General features: G+C 58.0%; 1 protein-coding gene across 2 annotated transcripts; it reads right to left on the reverse strand.

Annotated features, from left to right (window-relative positions):
• Nucleotides 1–315: 315 nt before the first annotated feature.
• DRC3 (dynein regulatory complex subunit 3) lies at nucleotides 316–19616 on the reverse strand. Of its 2 annotated transcripts, none has more exons than XM_043904046.1 (14): nucleotides 19299–19616; nucleotides 18895–19005; nucleotides 16051–16212; nucleotides 15191–15307; nucleotides 13732–13898; nucleotides 10746–10892; nucleotides 9196–9315; nucleotides 8483–8595; nucleotides 7494–7668; nucleotides 5124–5255; nucleotides 2882–2952; nucleotides 1586–1709; nucleotides 609–740; nucleotides 316–491 (listed from the first exon to the last, which is right to left on the reverse strand). In XM_043904046.1, exons 3-14 carry the CDS (start codon nucleotides 16205–16207, stop codon nucleotides 378–380), a joined length of 1569 nt encoding a protein of 522 aa, XP_043759981.1. In that variant the 5' UTR covers nucleotides 16208–16212; nucleotides 18895–19005; nucleotides 19299–19616; the 3' UTR covers nucleotides 316–377. The 2 variants fall into 2 exon arrangements, with proteins under 2 accessions (XP_043759981.1, XP_043759982.1); XM_043904047.1 differs by lacking the exon at nucleotides 19299–19616 and adding an exon at nucleotides 19073–19282.
• Between the last annotated feature and the right edge of the window lie 295 nt (nucleotides 19617–19911).

The raw sequence follows: 19911 nt of genomic DNA on the forward strand, positions 1-19911 counted from the left end.
GTCCACAAGATTCGGGCACAAAGGCTCCAGAGCCACCTGGCCTTGCTCACCCTCGCCCCCTCTGGGCGCTGTCTCCCCAGCACCGTTGCCACACCCTGACTGTGCTTGGAGGAGGTGCTTGTCACCTCCCCACCTCACGGGTAACACCAGCTGTGCTCTCGGCTCCGGAGGGTCCTTCCTTGGGTCCTCACGGCCTCCACTTTGGAAAGCCGGCTGAGCCCCTGGGGAAGGGCCTGCCCTCGACAAGAAGGGACAGCCAAGAGCCTAGGAGCCACTCTAAGCAGTCACCAGCTGCTCAGACGCAGGTACAGAGGATAGAGGAAGCTGACAAGTGTTTTATTTCTACCCGTGAAGGTGGTTGTGGGGAGTGGGCAGACCTAGTCCAGGAGGTCCCCGTACTCCAGGCTGTCCAGCTCGCTCTGCACGTGGTCGATGTACTGGTTGATCTCCTTCACACGCTTGCGGTTCCTCATGATCTCATCCTTGTGAATCTGAGGGCAAGACGATCCTGAGCCTGTGCCTGAGTGTGCCCCACCTCCACCCACGTGTGGCTCCACCCCTGGCCTCCAGGGTGAGATCCTGCCACCTGCCCTCCCCACACACCTTACCTTGTCCAGCAGGTGTGTGCACCAGGACTGGACCCTGGTCACCAGCTCATCCTCGCGATTGTCAATCTTCAGGAGGTGGATGTCATGCGAGGCCCCAACTGCGTTAACTATCGTGTCTTTGTCAATGAAGAGCTAGGAAGGAAAGAGTAGGTGAGGGGCCTGGATCCACCCTGAGCGCAGAGCTGCTGAGCCAATGGGGAGAGGGGCTGAGGTCCCTGGGGATGGAGGCGGTGCCTGCTCTGTGTCCCCACTTCCTTGCTGTTGGCCCAGCAGTGCCAGTGACGGGGCAAGGGTCCCTGGGCAGCAGGGCAGTCCCCCTGGGGAGCGTGCCCTTCCCCCAAAGAAGACAGGACCAGCCCTGTGACTTCAACAAGGTTCTCAAGTCCAACTTGCCTGAAACCTGCCATCAGGTGAGAAGTGTGAGGCCAGCCGGGGGCCTCGGGGCTGCTCTGAGGACAGAAGACCCCATACACCGATGGGTCTCTGCCTCTCTCATGTCAACCCAGTCGGCCTGGGCTCCTGTCTTCATGTTCCCACCCCGCTCCCCACTGTGGATGACACTGTGGGTCGGTGCCCCCACCTTCACCCCAGGCCTGCCTGGAGGCCCCCTGGAGCAGGCAGACAGACCCCTGCAGTGCTTCTCCAGTAGACAGAGGGAATCTCAGACCTTAACCTCCTTTGTAGTCACTGCATCTTAGAAAGTGCCAGAACCCCCACTTTGGGAAGGCAGCCTGTCCCAAACCCAAAAGGGTTCATCCAACCTGTCAGTTGAAACCACTTAGTGGTCAGGAGCTCCTCTTTAGTGGGGCCGCTCTGAGTGCTTTACTTGTTAGCTTGTCACCTACCTTATCTGCCCTTCTGCAGGTGCGAAATTAACGCTTGAAAGGGTTTCAAGCTTTCCGGAGGGCGGGCCCCACAACGCCACCGCCCACCATGAGCCCCGCCCACCGGGATCGGGCTCCGCCCCCCGCAATCACCGAGCGCAGGTCGTCAGGCAGGTCCTCGTCCATCTCGCCCTTGACTATCTTCTCCAGGATGTTGATGGCAATCTCCAGGAGCTTCTCGTGGTGGTGGTTCTCCAGGTCCCGGCACTGCGCCATCGTGCAGCCAGAGTTAAGCCAAGGCCGGGCCAAGCAGGCTGGGGCACCCTCCCCTGGGCTGGCCCAGCTTGTCCTCCCCTTACGGGCCCTCCGAGTCCTTCGGCTCCCTCCACACCCCCTGGGGTCCCTTCTGGTCCCCTCCCGCACAGCCCTTTGTCCCCGCAGCTCTGAGCTCTCACTCTGTTGTATCCTGAAGGCCTCCTCTTGGAACCACTTCTCCCCATCCTCTGCTGCCTCCTGAGCTGGAAATGTCCTCCCCACCTCTCCAGCAGGTCCCTCTGGCCCACCCTCCGGTCCTCACTTAGTGGACTCTCCCTCAGGGAGGGTCCCGGCCTCCGCTCGGCTGCCGCCATCGCTCTGACATCAGGACTGGGCTCAGGAGGACAGGGGTGAACTTCAGGGCCCTGAGTTCAGGTGACAAAAGGCCGGGCATGCCCCACATGTCAGCCCCTAACCTGACATTGATCTGCTTACGGGTGACTTGTCAGTGGCATCAGCATAGAGGTCGCCTACCCCCGGACCCAGCACCTGCAGCATGGACTGGTCCAGGGGGAGGATTCTGGGGTGTGGTCTCCAGGTGAGGTCACTCGTGAGGGAACAGATAGCCAGGACTCCTGCTGCAGGCAGCAGCCTGTGGAGCAACCCGCTATCTGGACTTCTGCTCTAACAAGGCGCCTTTGTGCTTGGGGGTCAGGAAACTCTCCTTTAACGTTCCAGAGGATTGGCAAACCTCCACCTCTTGAAGGTGGGCTTCCTTCCTTGGTGAGAATGGGAGGTTTTACAACCCCAGTTTCAAAGGTGGAGATGCCCACTAAACAGGGTCCTGTTTAATCTCACCTTGGTGGAAACACAGATCTTCCTGTAAGTCAAATGGGGCACAGGCAGTTCTGGTAAAACATGAAGTCTGATTATAAAGCGCTGGATTTTTACTCTCTGCCAGTGTGTCTAGGACTTTGGTGGCAGTGGTAGGGAGCAGGCATGGGAACCCACAGGGGGCCACCTGGAAGAGATCCCACTTATTTTCATATTTCGTAGCAGTGCAGAAGCTCTACCCTCTGTGTCTTTGGTTTAGAATGTGGGCGCCTCCCCGTGGATCTGGTGGCAGGCACCATGTTGCGGGCAGGAGCCCCTGGCCCACACTGCCTCCCCAGAGGGTCCTCAAGGAAAGGATATAGGCTCTGGACGTTCTCCACAAACAGTCCCACCAGGTCGATGATGTTCCTTTCAAACATGTTTATAGTCTCCTGGAAATGATCAAGAACATGTGTGTTTAGACATGAACACCACTGACTTCACGCCAGAGCCACAGTGCTGCTTACCGTTTACCGGATGGTGACTCAAGACCTTGAGGGTAAAGACCAACCGCCTGGCCTCACAGAGGGTGGTGACCACCTTCCCTCAGCTGTCACCCTCCAGCCTGTTCTCTCTTTCACCCCTCAGCCTCAGGGCTTCAGTGGGTGCCTTCTCCAGGCCTTAGCCTGTGCTATCTCTCTGCTGCCCCCCCACCCCCCGCAAGTATGCACACACAGAGCTCTTCCCCTCCCTGGGGCTTCCCAGTGGCATCTGGCCCCATGGACTGTAGCCCACGAGGCCCCTCTGTCTGTGAAACTCTCCAGGCAAGAATACTAGAATGGGTTGTCATTTCCTTCTCCAGGGGAATCTTCCCCACCCAGAGATCAAACCCAAGTTTCCTGCAGGGAAGCCCCCTGCCTCCATCACCTCCGCAGAAACTAAAGGAGGGAGTCGCTAGGAGCCAGGCTGCCTGCCAGCTCCACCACTGTCTGCAACTCAGGGAAAGTCATTAACTTCCCTGGGCCTCAGCTTCCTCTTCTGTGAAATGGATTTCTTCCACATAGGTTGTGGTGAAGCAGGAATGGGTTTCTTCACACAAAATGCTTTGGGAGGTGCCTGGCAGAGAGGAGACCCTTGGGAGTGCCGGCTGCTCCCCAGGCCTCTTGCTTTCAAAGCTCCCACCCGCCTCCCTGAGGGTGGCCCTGCATGGCTGCATCCAGTGCTCGTCAAGGCACCCAGCCTCACCCAGGTGCCATGGGGAGAGCTGCTGCCGCCCCCGGAGTCGTAGGGTGGTCACGCCCCTGACCTGCCCTAGACTCCAGGGGCCGCAGGGTGGGCTGAGAGCACAGGGAGTGCAGGTTGAGTCTGAGGACTGCAGAAGCCGAGCGACACAGCTTAGCGATTAACAACAACAGCACTGAAAAGCAGGGCTCTACTTGATAGATTTTTGGCCTTTAGTAAGACAAGCACAACTTCTGGAGGACTCGGGGGTGATAGTGAAGGAGTCTTTTGGGCCTAGAAAAGAAGACAACAGTCTCAAAGGCCCTTACTGAATCATCTAACTTTGGAGAAAACAAAACAGAACTTTAGTTCCGCCCTGATTCTCCAGGCCGGTTGCATCTATCTGGGACTTATCACCCCCTATCCAGAAACCTTCCATCCCCTACACTTGCCCGGAAGAGTTATCACCCCCTGCCCAACTACAAATGTCATCTCAACAAAAGAATACTCAAAATATCCCGCCTGATTAACGTTTCCCTTATCGCTTCCACAAACCTCCCTATAAATATGAAGCCTCCCTGACCCCTCTCAGCACTCGGCCTGGTCGTTAGGCCGACTGTCGCCCCCTCTGCCTGAATAAAGGTAACCTACTTCTGTTGAGGTCATCTTTCCTTTTCTGCCTCGCCCAAACTATACCTAACAGATAGAAAGGGGGTCTCCCTGCTTGGGAAGGTTAGGAGCTACTGCCTGAGCCCTGATGCCGGCGGGCTGTTTTTAGCGGTGCCAGAGCCCCCGCGGGGAACAAGCTCCTCTCTGAGACCCAGCGGGAACCTCTCCCAGTCTGGTGGGTCACTGTCTTTGCCCAGCCTGTTCCATTCATCGCTGTGCTCAGGGCCCAGCCTTGGCCGCTGGCTGCCTGCTGAATGCACAGGTCAGTCTGACTGTCCCAGATCAGGCAGCAGCACTTAGTTAGGCTCCTTGCTCTGCCCTGAGATATGGTAACTACAAGTGGTGGTGCCGGTGGCCTTGGCTCCATCCCAGATCTCCAGATCGGGGGTGGGGTGGGTGGAAAGTGAGGGTCCACTTTGTTTTTTGACAGCTCCGTGGGTCTAAGCAAAGACTCTCCCTGCCGGGGCTCCAGGTTCTTCCTGGGTCGGGCGCTCACTCCAGAGAGACAAGCTCAACTCTTGTGCTGCGCAAGGATCACTGGGTATCTCAGTGACTGGAAAGTACTGGAGGACAGAAAGCTCTCGTGTGGGCTGCTGATTCACACTGGAGGGTTCTGGCCCCCAGGAGGTGTGGCCTTGGCGGATGCCTTCACTGCAGCGGTGGCTCATGCTCACAGCCACGCCGGGCCCCTCATCCGGTTCCTGCACTGGAATTGCACCCAGGCCCGCCTCACCTCCAGCTGCTCCACCAGCTGCATCTCCAGCGTCATGAGCACGTTGAGCAGCGCCGTGATGTCCTCGCTGTGCTCCACTATCTTTGTCTCGATGTTACTCAGTTCACTCTCCTCTCGGATGGCGTTTAAACTCTGCAAACAAAACCGTGCTTTAGGCAGAAATCTACGATGAAGTGTAATTCCTGAAATGACAGGCGGTGGTTTGGTTTGGTGGGTCGGAACCTGGATTCTGGGGTCGGCCCACATTCAAGTGTCAGTTCCGCCCCCTCCATGCAGGACGAAGCGGTCAGAGCAGAGGCTCCACCAGCCGGGGAGTTATCGGGCGTGGAGGGGACAATGGCTTCAGAGTCACCCGGACCTGAATCAGGACCAGGCTGGGTCACTGTGTGACCTCGAGTGACTCCCACCTCCTTGGGTGCAGGGGCAGAGAGCCTGAGCATCACAAAGCCAGGGGATGGGGTGGCATCTCTGGGTGAAGAGGGTTATAAGACAAGGTTGGACCCCCACAGTGCCCCCATGAGCACGTAGCTGCCAGCAGTAAGCAGACGCAGGTCCATCTCTGAAGAGAGGTGCTAGTGGGCTGGACAGCATGGGTAGTCGGAGCCGCACCCAGTACCAGCCGTTCACTAATGAAGGGCCTGGGGGTTTGGCTGCTGGATGCAATGTCAGTGGAGAGACCCAGCAAGACTGGGGTGAAGGGTGCTCGTGGTCATGGCTGCCCCTTCTGGAGGAAGGTCAGGTTTCTTCCCTAGCTCAAGCCTGACATGAAAGCAAATCTCCACAGAGGGAAGATTAACATGTAAAAAATAAAGTCATAAAAGTACCTCAAGAAAGAAATGGGTGTTGCTGACCTCATCTGAGGGGGGCTGTTGTGCTACCTAGCACCAGCCAGGGATGAAACCTTGGATGGGGCTGAGGAGCAGCAGGAGTGGGGAGGGAAGGGAGCCAAGGGATGGACATCTTGTCATTTTTTTCTTTTTTTTTTCTTTGACTCTGACTAAATGTCACTTTTTGAGGCAAAAAAAAAAAAAAAAGAAAGAAAGAAATGGGGAGGCCTTTAATAAATAATCTCAGAGTGGAGAAATCCTTTCTAGGTGTGACTGGAAGAAAAGATTGATAATTTCTACTACATTAATTTTTTAAAAATTTTGAATGTCAGAAGTGCCAAAGACATAATGGCAAGACAAATAGGAAACAGGAAAATATTTGCAACTCATTCACTGACATGGGGCTAATTTCTCAATCTATAAAGAGTTGCTACAAAGTAATCTTTAAACAAAAAAAGAGACAGAGATAAAGAGATCAAAAACCAAACGGGTGAGGGCATATTATAAGAGCCCAGGAAGAGAAGGCTCAGGTCAGCTGCCTGGTCTGAGGCGACATTTGAGCATCTCCATGGTGGGGGTGTCAGCCTTCCCTGAAGACATGCCCCAGACCTGGGAGCTAGGTCAACCAGTCCGCCCGGGGCTCCAGGAGCACTGGCTGGAGGACGTCCAGACATCCCAAGCCCAGTGGCTACAGGGACCCAGCGTGATGGGGACGGGGACTGGGAGACTCGGCCAGCCCAGGGGCAGCCGCCGCCAGGGATGTCGGCAACCACACTTCTGTGGAATCCTCCCGTTCCACAGAATGGAATGCACAGAATGCGCAAAACAGTTTAAAACCCTCTTCAGGCCAAACGCAACACATATGTGAACAAGCGAGCTCCTGCCCTGAGGTCTGAAGCTCTGGCTGAAGGTGGCTCTCGTTGGTGGGAAGCCTGGGAGCCCTGTCAGCCTGACCCATGTCACCGGGGCGGGGGTGGGGGGGGTGGGGGGGGGGGTTTCCTCCGCTTTAAACTAAGTCCTCAACCAGCTTCTCACCCCTTTAACCTGGACACTGTGGGCACTCACAGGCTTGCTGTGCCAGTGGTTTTTGGAGGAAAGGAAAGTCCATAGCTTTGGAGCAGGTCAGTAATCCTGTCTGCAAAAGCAAAGTTAACTGAAACTGCTCTGCTGGGTACACACGGCCCTGCTCACGGTGCAGCCCCTCTCCCAGTCTGTGGCCCACCCTACTGTAGCCCCAGGAGAGGTGCCCGGAGCAGCGCTGACCCCTAGGAGAGGAGGGGGCCTGGCTGGCACTCATGCGCAGTGGTCATCCTCTTTGTTGTGACCACCGGGGTAATGACACTACCGAGGCAAAAGGTCGTGGAGACCCCACTGTGAGCCTGGGACAGTGGAGGAGCCGCAGTGGGTGGGGCAGGTAGAAGCCTGAGCTGGTGAACTGGTGAACAGGGACAATGACCAAGGGGCTTGGATCGTCAGAGGGGAGGGGCTGGGCCTCTGGCAGGTGGGCACCTACAGCAGGAGGCGGGGAGGGGGCGGGACCCACCAGCAAGTGCTTCTCCTCGAACTTGGCAATCTTGAGCTTGCCCTGCTCCTGGTTTTCCTTGATGGCCTCCTGCACACACTCCATGAAGGTTTCTAGCTCTGCCTTCCGCTTCTCCTGCTGCTTCAGGCCGTACTCGAAGATGTTCAGACAGATGATGACAAACTTGTCCTTGTAGGTGAAGGAAGCCGTTAAGGAAGGCTGCAGCTGCCGTGGAGGGTGGACTGCCTGGGGGGTGGGCTGCCTGGGGGTGGACTGCCTGGGGGGTGGGCTGCTTAGGGTGGGCTGCCTGGGGTGGACTGCCTGGGGGTGACTGCCTGGGGTGGACTGCCTGGGGTGGACTGCCTGGGGGTGACTGCCTGGGGGGGGCGGGCTGCCTGGGGGTGACTGCCTGGGGGGCAGGCTGCCTGGGAGGCTCTGCCTCAGTTGGGATGGAGTATAAGATTGTGATCTGTGGAGAAGGGAATGGCAACCCACTCCAGTATTCTTGCCTGGGAAGTCCCATGGACAGAGGAGCCTGGTGGGATACATAAATATACATTGTAAGTATAAAAAAAAAAAAAGATAGTGCTCTGACATCTCCATCATCAGCCTGAGAATTCAGGGAACGTCCTGGGTGGGTGGCTATGGTGACAAGTGCCCATCAGTCACATCCTCTGGGGGAAGGGATCAAGCCCAGCCCGCAGCCCCTAACCGTGCAACATGTCTCCTTCTGCAAGCTTGGCCTCCCCAACTGCAAGCCGGGGTCTGGGACAGCACCCACCCCGTGTGGTGACACAGTTGTAAACACTGGGTACGAAGCACACAGCAGGAACCCATGAACAGCTAGGCTCCATCCCCAGCAGCCTGGGCCCTGCTGACCAGACACCCCATGTGTTCTGACCTGGTCCTCGCCGCCCTGGGTGCACCGCCCTGGGGCCCAAAGGGGAAAGGGACTCCCCCTGGACTCCCACGCCCAGGCCCTGTGGGGTGGCCGTGACCCGGAAGGATATGTCTCCAGGAGCTCGCCCACGCCGGGCAGGTTGGATAGCTTGCTGCCCTCCATGTCCTCAGCATACATGCTGTCGAACAGGAAGGTGCCATTCAGCTGCTCCACGAAGGCTGCCTGTGGTCGGAGACAAAGCGGGCTCACTGGGGCAGGACCCTGTGCTGGGCACCGGGGCCGTGGGTGCCCGGCTCTTGGGAAGGCAGGCAGGGATGGGCAGGCGAAGGGCTGGGTGAGGCCAGAGCTACAGAAGCAGAAAACTGAAGGGTGCCCTCAGCTCGATCTTGCTAAGCGGCGGCACCCTGGGAGGAATGAGCATTCCTGGGGAACTGACCAGTGGGCCTGAGGACCAGGGACTGCTCTTGAGAAGTGGCTCGGCACAGCGTCCCCAGCCCTCGGGCTAGAGAGGGGCCTGGGGGCCGTGGGACAGAGCCTGGGGCAGGGACACGGGTCAGCGTGACTGTCCTGGCTGAGGCTCCAGCGGCCCAGAGCCCCTGGGCACCGGCTGTTTTCAACCAAATGACAGGTTTTTGGGGCCTGGGCCCTGCCGACCTTCAGGAACTGGCAGCGACCAGCGCGGGGTGAGGTGGGATGGGGCGAGTGGGGAGGGAGGGGCAGGGGGTGAGGTGGGACAGGAGTGAGGTGGGGTGGGGCGGGGTGGGGCAGGGCGGATGGAGAGGGGAGGGCGGGGCAGCGGGTCCCCAGCGGGCAGCCATGCACCTTGTGCTCCTCCAGCTCCTCCCGCCGGGCCTGCTCGTCTTCTAGCTGCGCCTGCATCAGGTTCTCCCGGTGCTTCAGCTCGTCGATGCTGTACTGGTGCTTCATCTCCGCCAGCTCTTTCTGTCGGAGGAGCAGGAAGGGGCATCGTTACCCGGGGACCAGGGGTCCCTCGGAGCCGCTGACTTCCCCCGCATGGGCGGGGCCTGGACAGGAGTGGCTTGTCTTCCCTCCCCCACGCTTCCCAAGTATTCTGAGCCTCCGGTAAATCAGTGTGGGAGCCCCATGAGCAGGCTGAGCAAGGGTGTGGGCCGTCCCTGGGGTGAAGGCCCCCTTGCAGATCCGCTGGCTCCCCCACCCTCCCCGGCTGGGCTCTTGTCCTCTTTTAGGGGTGCACAAGGGGGGAGCTGCAGTGGGGGGTGCGAGCCACAGGCCTGGGCACAACGCTCTCGGCTTATTCTCAGCATTTGAGCCCCTACTGCCCTTCAAAGTATTGCCTAAATGCAAAAAATAAGACTTGAGAGTCTTGAAATTCAAAATTTCACAGTCCTGTCCTGTTCCTGGACAAGGGAAGGGCATGGTTGGGGAAGGAGGGGCAGCTATCTGACCCCCCTTGTATCTGTGGACCCCCAGTCTCTGTGGATCCCCTGGGTCTCTGTGGACCCCCTGGATCTTTGTGGATCCCCACTGGCCTCTGTGGACACCCCCAGAAAGGTTCCTGCGAGCGGAGGGCTCCACACTTGGAAGGTGGCACGGCAGCCAGGCCAGCAGGGTCAGCTCAGAGACCCTGGGACCAGCCAGCTCTCCCGGTGCCCCCACGTCACCTCAGGGCCTCTCCCCCACCCTAGACACAGGCTTTCTCCCAGGAAAGGCAGCAGCTTCTCATGGGGGGGTGCCAAGTCCCCCACCTCCTCACACCCTGCTTTCATCCCATCCTGCTGCCAGAGGCCTCCTGTTGGGCGGGGTTATTTTTCCCTGGGGGCAAAGCATCCACAAAGTGGTCACAGGGCAAAGGGTAAGAAGCTCCCAGCAGGGGTGTAGGACAGAGGCGGGGGTGGCCTGGCCAGGCAGTGGACGGGGGGGCCTTCCTCCTAGGATGAGGCTCGCGCAGGCCCTAGACCCTGGCTCTGCTGCAGACCAGCTGGGCCCAGCTCTCCGCTGGCCACCTTGGCCGTGGGGTCCTGGGGGCATCTCTCTGGGGACAGCGAGCTTGGCACTTTGGGGTGCTACCATGACCTGTCAGTGTCGCTCTGGGGTCACCTGTCGTGGGAGTGAGTCCTGACTGCCCCGAGCTGCTGCGCCCACTGAGGGCTGACTCTCATTGAGTCTCCCAGACTTGTTCACAGAGAAGCCGACAGCAGGATGGCAGCGAGGAGGTGGGAGGAGGCCCAGGACAAGGCCTGGCTGAAAGCGTGCACCACAGTGACGGGGGCCGTTAGGGTCAGGAGCCTCCAGGAGGGGCTGCTTTCCTCTCCTCCCGTGGACGTGGCCCTCCCCAGATGCCCCGGGCCTGGACTCTGACCCATGGAGCCGACATCTAAGGGAGATGCTACCATGTGGTCGTCGAGGCGCCGGAAGTCCAGGTACACGAGGTCGGGGAGGTAGGCGCAGATGAACATCTTGTAGTCCTCGTTCTCAGCCACCGGGTTCCCGGATAGGCTGAGCGTGCGCAGGGCCTTGAACCGCCGCAGGTAGATGATCTGAGGGGAGAGTGGGCCTGTGTCCTTCCTCTGCCCTCTGCCCACACCGGGAAGTCACGAGGAGGAGGAGCCCGGTCTTTGCCAGGGCCAGTGGATGGGGTCCCACGCTCACTGGGGGCCCAGTCTCCTCATCTGTGAAGGGGCCACAGGGGTGTCACACACAGTTGTTGAGAGGACCCAATGCCGCGAGGAGTGCCAAGAAGAGGGCTGGCACCCGCTCCCCAAGCACCCGCTGTCCCACCGTCCTCCGCTCTCAGCACAGATGCCCTTTCCACCCGGCAAGTGCTCTGAAAGGCCCTGCGCCCTGAAATTCAGCAGAACCTGGACTTACTGGGTGGCAGCTGGTGGGGCCACCGCTAACAACCATTTAATTTTCCTGTTGTTAGTAATGGGGGACATTCAGCAAGACCATTGGCCCCTCATCTGACAGCATCTCCTGCCCTGTGTGAAAGAAACCTGCTCCTCTTCCTTCCTGAAGGGATTCCCTTGTCAGTTGTTTATTCATTCAATAAACATGACTGAGCACCTGCCAGCCTTGGGGACACAGTGGGAACAGAGCCCTCAGAGCAGGAGCTGACACTCTAAGGGCAGGGGACAGGAATGTTTCAAAAGTCAGTAGGGGGACTTTCCTAGTGGCACCGCAGATAAGAATCCGCCGGCCAATGCAGGGGACACAGGTTCCATCCCTGGCCCCGGAAGATCCCGCCGGGCAGCTGAGCCCCCATGCACTACAGCCAGTGGGCCCATGCGCCTAGAGCCTGTGCTCTGCAATAAGAGAAGCCACGGTAATAAGAAGCCAGCATGCCGCATCTGGAGAGCGCGCCCCCCTCCTCCATCTCCATAGCTGGAGGTAGCCTGAGGAAAGCAGTAAAGACCCAGAACAGCCAAAAAATAAATGTTTTTTAAAAGTCAGAGTCATTGCTGTTGGTCATAAGTGCTCAAAGAACTCGAGGCGGGGAGGTAGGGAGGGAGTCTTAGGGACGATGATGGGGGTGGGGTTCCGTTAGGATTTGAGCCTCTGAACTCTGAGGAAGCAGTGGGAAGAGCAGTGGCGAGTGTACTCCCAGGAGCAAAACCAGCACAAGCGAAGGCCGCGCTGTGGGAAAGAGTGTGGCCGGTCCAGGAAGCAGGGAGGGGCTGGGAGGTCTGAGATGAGACTGAGAACAAGGCCAGCGCTGATTCACCTGAGACCTGGTGGGCGGCGGTCAGGAGTTTGAAAGCTGTCTTAGGGAATTGGGAGCTGTTGGAGTTTTCAGGGTATGTGGGGTGGGGCGGGAGGTCAGGACCTGATTTCATTTTAAGAGCTCTCCCGGTGGGATTCCAGTTTTCATCTTTGGGATCATCAAATCAAGAAAGGTCTGGGAGCAAAGTGTACTGTGGGTGGTTAGAGGGACAGGACTTCTTATCATCGCTGCTGGGTCTGTAAGTGGTTCCACTTCTGTAGATGGCCACACAGCAAGGCCCATCACAATGAGAAAATGCCCTCGGACCCAGCAACTCCACTTGGAGGAATTCATCTCCCACAGGGGCTCATCCAGGTTCAAAGACACCCCACAGCCTGTGACGGCATGAGGTCGGAGAACACCTCAGCGTCCACCCATGCGGGCTGGAGAACTCTGTCTTGCAGGATCTAGGCAATGGAATGGCCTGTGGTGTGTGGAGGGCACCGATGACTTGGGGGTGGGGGGCAAGGGGCGGGGATGACCCAAGGCAGGCTCTGGAGAATAGCTGGACAGGTGTGACAATTGTATGAAACCTTTAGACAGTAAGATGCCCAGAAAGACATGTGCAATTTAGGAGCAATTGTGGCCTCTGGCAGGGAACACAGGGGCTGAGGTCAGGAGCGAGGGCCTCTGCTGTGCGTGCCCTGAGTTCTGCTGAGTCAGCCACTTGCTTTTAATGCAATGAACAACATGAAAACAAGCCTAATAAATGCATAACAGGAAAGTCTATAATCAGATGTCAGAAACTCAGGGCAGGTAAGGACTGAAACCAGAGATGCTCTGGGCTTGTCGGCCGTGAAGCCAGCGCCCCCTGCCTGTCTTTCTGGGGACCAGCTGCACCTGCTTCTCCTGTCTTCAGGGGGTGGGGAGGGGTGTGTGCCTGGCACCCAGCACACCCTGGGGAAATGGGGACAAGAGAACAGCCCAGGCCAGGGAGGGAGGGGGGCGTCCACAGCAGAGTGGGGCATGGCCTGAGATGGTGTCCCCTCCCTGCCCAGGCCTGGACCTGCTCAGGGTCAGGGCCAGTGTCTGAGGATGACAAGTCAGAGGCAGTTCACTTACATACAGGCTCCCAGGTGCTGGACCTACCCAGGCAGCAGCAGTTCTAAACACTCAGAAAGGTTCCCACAAGCACGATTTGGGGCTATTTGGGGTTTACCCTTAATTGAAAATTCCTAAATAAGCACCATTTCCTCCATAGCCCCTCTGTGCCCTGTCCTGCCGCAGCTGCCCTACATGGACAGACTTGACCCTCACGACGGCCTGTGGGGTAGACTGCTGTCTGTCCCTGGCCCAGGGCCTCCCCCACCCAACCTGTTGCTCTTACCGCTCTGCCTGAGGCACTGCTCTGTACCCTCTGCCGGCCCTGCCAACGAGGTGGGGCTGCTGTTGGTCTCTGTCCCCGCTGTGCACAGGCAAGAGGCCCCACAGGCAAGAAGGGCCCCGTCAGCAATCTCTGCTGAGTGAGTGGTGGGGGTGGGGCACAGTTGCACCCACATGCAGGCCCCCACGGGCTAAGCTGGTACCTGAATGTCCTTGAATCTGGATTTCTGGCTTTTCTAGGATGGGGTGCAGGGCAGTGGGGAACCCCCCCCCCCGCTGGTGCCCACACTCACGTTCATCATGTTCCCGATATGGTTGTTGCCCAGTGACAACACCTGCAGCTTGACCAACGCATCCAGCGAGTCGATCTTGCTGATGCGGTTGTTGAACAGGCTTAGGTCCTCCAGGTTGACCAGCGTGTCCAGCCCCTCGATGGCCTCGATGTTGTTGAAAGACAGGTCTGGAGGACGGGCCTGGCTTAGGGGGACTGTCCTGGAGCTGACCCCCCACCTCGGCTCTACTGTCTCCTTCCTGGTCGCAGAGGCGGGCAAAGGCTCCCATCTGTGCGGCCCACAATCTGGGATGGAAACTCACTGGGGGTGGGTCAGCGCATCTCAGGGAAGGGGACACACTTGAGGCTGGGCCTCCCCACACTCCAGGCCCAACCCCAGCTGACCTAAGGACCCCCTCTACCCCAGGTTTCTCGTCTTTGGGAATCAAACTACTTTTTCCCACCGCGGGGTTGGGGTTTGTGGGGGGTCAGGGCTTCAACACTGTCCTGGAACACGGATGGCCCCAAGGCCCAAAGTGGGAACTTTTCATGAGCTTTCAGCTAAAGCCCTCATGTTTAAGGGGCTCTGGAAGTCGTTTAGCCTCCCTGGCCCCTCAGAGGACGCTGTCCTGGGACACTTTCCCTACGCCAGGACCACCCCATGCCTTTCCTTGTTTCACCCTCACAGCAGAGGTGTCATCGCCATGCCTTAGGGATGAGGGAGCCGAGATTCAAGGGTGCCAGGTGCCCAAGGTCAACAACATGTAAGGAAAGTGAGGTGCGGGAGCTGAGCTCACGTATCCAGAATTCGTTAGCAGCTCGGCAGAGCAGGGCCTGACTGGGTTCCCCCACTTCCTTACCTGCCAGGCTCTGTTCTTTGCAGACAAGCTGGTAGATGTTTAACAAAGGGGTAGGGGTGCAGTTCGGATTTGTAGCACCTGCACATTGCTGTGGTGTAAGTACTCCTGCCAGTGTCAGGCTACCAACAGGGCATCCCTGAGTGTAGAGTTGGGACAAGATGTGGGCAGCAGGACTAGCTGGCTCCAGCGTACCCTCAGCACTGGGACAGCTGACTGACCACCAGCAGGGCCTATGCATGTGGGGGGGGGGCGGGCTGTGGGTACGGGGGGCTGTTGGTACGGGTGGGGGCCATGGGTGCAGGCAGGAGGCCGTGGGTACAGGCAGGGGTGGGCTGTGGGTGCAATGAGGGAATGTGGGTATGGGGGGCTATGGGTACAGGGGGGCCATGGGTACAGGTGGGGGCCATGGTTGCAGGCAGGGGCCTGTGGTTGCACTGAACCATCAAACATCCTCTCCTCACCCCACACCCCTGTATCCCAGGGCCCAGCTCCTCCCTGTTGTGGCTGCATCCCTGGGTGACCATCACTGGACCGAGGCTTTCTTGCTTCCAGCAGTTGGAGCACCTGCTGGAGGGGGCCAGTGCCGGGCCAGCAGGGAAGCGGGGCCGTGCGGGGCCTCACCCAGCCAGACTAGGTGCGTGAGGTTCTCCAGGCCCTCGATCTTCTCAATGATGTTGTTGTCTAGCTGCAGCTTCTGCAGGCTCTCGAACTGCCAGAGGTTGTCGATGCGGAGGATGTCTGAAACAATGGAGGGCGCGCCCAGGTGGGGGTCAGGGTTTAGTACCAGGGTCATGGGGGCTGGATGACGGATGCTGACTGTGGGAGGGGCCCCAGAAGCCCCGTTGCCTTCCCTGGGGTGCCGGGGACCCTGGAGGTATGGGCCCAGCTCTGCGGAACTCAGAGTCCCTGTTAGTGCTGGTGCCGGGGCCACACCGCAAGGCGGAGGCAGGTGGGCCTTCCAGGGCAGGGACTCCCACGGCTCCCCCTTGAAATGCCTGGGCTCGGTCAGAGGGCACAGCAGGGCCCCCTGGGGTGACAAAGGGAATCAAGGATACAGGAACGGCCAGTTGAGCATTTTGGGGAGTGCTCTGGCCACAAGGACCCTGCATGTCTCTACCTGGAATTGGATGCTGTGTGTCTGCCCAAAGATGGGGGCCCACAATGGGCAGAGAAATGGGCCCCAAATGTCCATATACTATGAGGGGAAGAACTGCCCACACAGAGGTGGGCTCCTCACATCACTGGTCCTGAGTCCTCTGAAGACCAGCCCTGTTATGCGGCCAACTGCCCCCTTGCTCCTGAGGCAGGCAGAGCCTCTGTCACAGCCACCAAGAGTGCCACCCTCACTCGGTATCAAATCTAAAAACTACGCATGCTGGTCTTGTGCCTTTCAACCCAGATGGCCTGAATGTGACCAAGGACCATAGACTGTGGACTGTGCGTGGAACTGGGGGCTGCCCGCGCCCACCCGGGACACGCACTCTGGAAGTCCAACTGCAGGGACAGGACGTCCTTGAAGAGAATGCCCTCCTGCTTGGCCAGCTGCCCGGCCTCCTCCCGTGGGCCCTGCTCCCCCACAGCCAACTTGAGCATCTCATCGTCCATCACTCTGGGCTCCATGTCGTACAGCCGGTTCATCCTTCCTGGAAAACACCAACACCCTCGCTGAGGCGGCCTCTCCTGCCTCCCTTTGGGGGCCTGGCCAGTATCCTTTCACTGCGTCGTGGGGTAGCGTGGCAGCCATGACACTCTGAAGGCAGGCACCTCCCACCCTTGGCTGCTGCACCTGGGCCTCCCCAGACCCCCACTGGCCTGGTGCCCACCAACAATGGTGCACCTCTTGGCTCCACAACCAGGCTGTGACCCCTACCCCGGCCCTGATATCCATATGGGTCCCTTTAGCCTCTGGAGCTCAGCTGCCTGCAAAGCCGTCACCATCTCGGGCCTCTGGCTTTCTGTGCCCACCATTGTCAGGTTTCTCGGCACCAACCACTGATCACAGTCCTTGGTGGCCCCAGCCAGGCCTGCCAGGCCCGGCCCCCCTTTCCCTGAGATCCTCACCCCCTGAAGGTGGCCATGTCTGTAAGCACCCCCAACCACAGGTGCCCAGGGTGTAGCCACTGGTGCACACGGACTCAAGCTGGCTGTTTGTGACCCTCCCCAGAGAGATGTGAACTGCGGCCGCAGGACAAAGCACCCGTCAGCGCTGGCTACTTGAGTTAGGAAGGCAGTGGGGGCTAAGGGCTGGCCAGGGACATGGTGAGTGAGAGAGTAACAGGGCCTGCAGAAGACAGACAGACAGAAGCGAGATGGGAAGTTGATCCAGGAAAAAAGACAAAAGGACAGACAGAGGCTGCCTCCCCCTCGCTGGCTTCCAGGCCCCTCCTGCCCTAACCCCAGGCCCCTGGACCTCTGACCCCAGGCCCCTGGACAGGGCACTGACTTTGCAAGTTAAATCCTCATTTCCCTAAACTAACCCAGGAGGTATCTGTTGCTACTGGTCCAAAGGGATTTGGCTGAGGCACAGTGGGGTGGGTCACGGACGAACCTGCACTGCTGTTCTTGGTTGGACAAAGCCATGGTCCTGGGCAACTTGACCGCAGTCCATCGTTACCAGCCGTCCTAGCACACCCAGAAGGGCTGGACCCCGTGGGAAGGTACGTGCTACTGGAAGTGCCCTGATTCTGCCTTGGAATGCTCTGGACATTCAGTCTTCCCCCTACTCTCCACCCCGTTCTCACCTGCCTGCTGGCTTCATCGCCCACCTTGGCCCTTGAGTGCCCACGCCAGGCCTCCCTGCCCTGCTGGTCCCTGATGATGCAGCCCCGCACTTGGCTTTTTATTCCAGTGAGCATTGCTGGGGAGACTCCTGGTGTTGGGCAAAGCAGGGCGGGCCTGGCAATCCTAAACCTGGTCTCAGAGAACCCCTGCCTGGCGGCCATGCAGCTTATGCAGTTGTGCATCTTCTGTTTCTGGAGTGTCCACGAGCCTGGTCCCAGTGGCCCCAGAGCAGGCACAGCCTCCCTCTTCCTGCACCCACTTCTCCTCTGAGTCTCCCCTCTTCCCGGGTCCCTCCACACTATCTCATCTCCTTCAACTGATTGACTCAACCCCTGAAAGACATTTTTAGTCCTCTACCTCTCTCTATCTCCTCATTCTTTGGAGACAATTTTTCTAAAATTTCCCATAACTTGACACCAGCTTGTCTCTGGGGAAATTTTAATGTGCTGTATTTGGCAGATGCTACTTGAAAGTGTTTGTGCTTTATTTTTTCCTTTTTTTCCTTTACAGACAAGTGCTGTGCTTTGGGAAATGATTTGTACTCTGATTTCAAAACTTTGGCTGACTTCTCATCACTCCTGTCACACAAGGGCCTGGTCCCTGAGCCAGGTTGAGCCTGCTTCCAGTCAGGCCCAACAATCATCACGCAGTGTGGAACAGCTGTGTTTCTTACACACACCACATCTGGATTCGCACCCTTGGGCAACTGACTTTGCTTTCCAAGCCTTCGACCTCCCATCTGTAAAAGACGGGTAACTCCTCCCTCCAACATTTGTTTAAGATCATTTATTTAGTCCACAAATGTGCTACGAATAGCCACTACATGCATGGATAAGACTCGGTTAGTGGGTTTAGGAGTATTGTGATTTGTAGACCTCCTTACCTCTGTTTCAGACCCAACTCAGATGATCATACAAACCTTAATTATAAACGGTGACAAGTCTGTGGGTGTAGGGAACTGTGACAACATACTTGTGGGGACCTGGGCTGAGACCTGGAGGAGGGGTGTTTGGGGTGAGGGTCCTGAGCTGGGAGAGGAGGAGGCAGGTTCCACCGGGATGTCCAGAGTGGCAAGGCCTCTTGTGTGACCATCCCAGGATCCCTAGGAAACTCCGAGGCATGATGAGGACAGTGACGTGGTCAGAGTTTAATTTGAAGAAGCTCATTCTGGCTTGTTGCACTGAGAATGTCAAGAGTCGAGAGGTGACTGGGTTGCAGGTAAGAAGTGGGTTTGAGAGACCTCTAGAAACGTAGTTTATGTGAGGGACTGACTCTGCAGTTTTCAGGTAAGAAAATGGAAGCTGGTTAAGGAGGTCAAGTGACACCCACGCTGACAGACACATCCCGTGCATGCAGAGGCAGGAGGTCAGGCATGCAGAGCTCAGGCTCTTAATCAGACTCAACTGCACCCCCACGCTGTGAGTCATGGTCACAGTTCACACTATTTCTCATAACTGTTCCAGGTTTGGCCCAAAACCAGGACAATCCTCCCCTGGGGGGTTTATCAGTACTTCCCCACCCAGCCGGGGCTGCTGTTGACTTGCCTGACAGTAGTGTTGTTGTGGGTGGGGAGAACAGCCAAGAGCCTTACACCTCCTCACAGAGAACCAGATCCTGAATCGTCCAGCGAAACAAGGACTTGGCATCAACAGGACCTGGAAAATGGAGCCCCTATTGGCCGTGAGTTGATAAGAGAAAACCCACCCTCTTCTGAGTGCTCACCGCGCTCTGGAGTAACGTTCATGATCAAATTACAGGTCTGGTCTGGGAGCCAGCAGAGAAGGGAGCCTTATTGCCCTGACTGTCCAGACAGGGAAACTGAGGCCCGGGAAGGGAGCTGCTGACGGGGCATCCACGTTCCAAGCCAAAACCCTTCACTAAGAGGAAGGGTAGCTCTAAGGAAGAGGTGAGTGATGTCCTCCTGAAGAGGGATCAGTGGGCCGGGTACCTCTCTCTGGCCCGGAGGCCTGGGGTGGGACCTTAAAGGTCTCGTTGGGGCCTGCGCCCATAGGAAACGCTTCCCGAGCTTCTCTCCCCACGAGGCCTGAAAGCCCTGACTGGCGTGGGGAGGCCAGCAGGCTCCTCCGTGAAAAGGTCAAGTCCTTCAGCAGCCTCTCGGCTCCGGGGTCTCAGCGTCTCTGGCACAGTCCGCCACCTGCCCCTGGTAGCTGAGCTGGGTTGCTAGGAGACCCAAGCGCCGCACTCCGTTGCTAGGGGGAAGTCAGGGAGTAGACATCCTGGGTGAAAGTTGACTGCCACGTGATCATATTTCTGGGCGGGGAATGTCACCCAGCACCAACCAGCCTTAGAGAAAACAAATGTTTGTCCACTCAGCACTCTCTATGGGCGGGGAACTTACTAGCCCCGCCCTCCCCTGCCCGCTTTTTGAGTGAATGATTTGATTCTTGTCCAGTAACATTAAGGATTTACTCGATTGACCAGTACATAAATGAATCAAAATACACAGACTCTCGTCGGGAGGCGGGCCAGGGGAGGTGACGGAAATTCCTGTGACTTAGCTAGCCACCCAGTCCAATCGGACGCCGCGGGGTGGGCGGGAC

This window comes from Cervus elaphus, chromosome 5 (genome assembly GCF_910594005.1).
Source record: "Cervus elaphus chromosome 5, mCerEla1.1, whole genome shotgun sequence".
NCBI classification, from domain to species: Eukaryota; Metazoa; Chordata; class Mammalia; order Artiodactyla; family Cervidae; genus Cervus; species Cervus elaphus.

Coding starts and splice junctions, on each gene's coding strand:
- DRC3 (XM_043904046.1), bottom strand. CDS start 16,207: ATGAACCGGCTGTACGACATGGAGCCCAGAGTGATGGACGATGAGATG. Junction 5,256..7,493: donor TCGAGGAGAAGCACTTGCTG/GTGGGTCCCGCC, acceptor TTTTGTTTGCAG/AGTTTAAACGCCATCCGAGA. Junction 492..608: donor GCACACACCTGCTGGACAAG/GTAAGGTGTGTG, acceptor TCTTGCCCTCAG/ATTCACAAGGATGAGATCAT.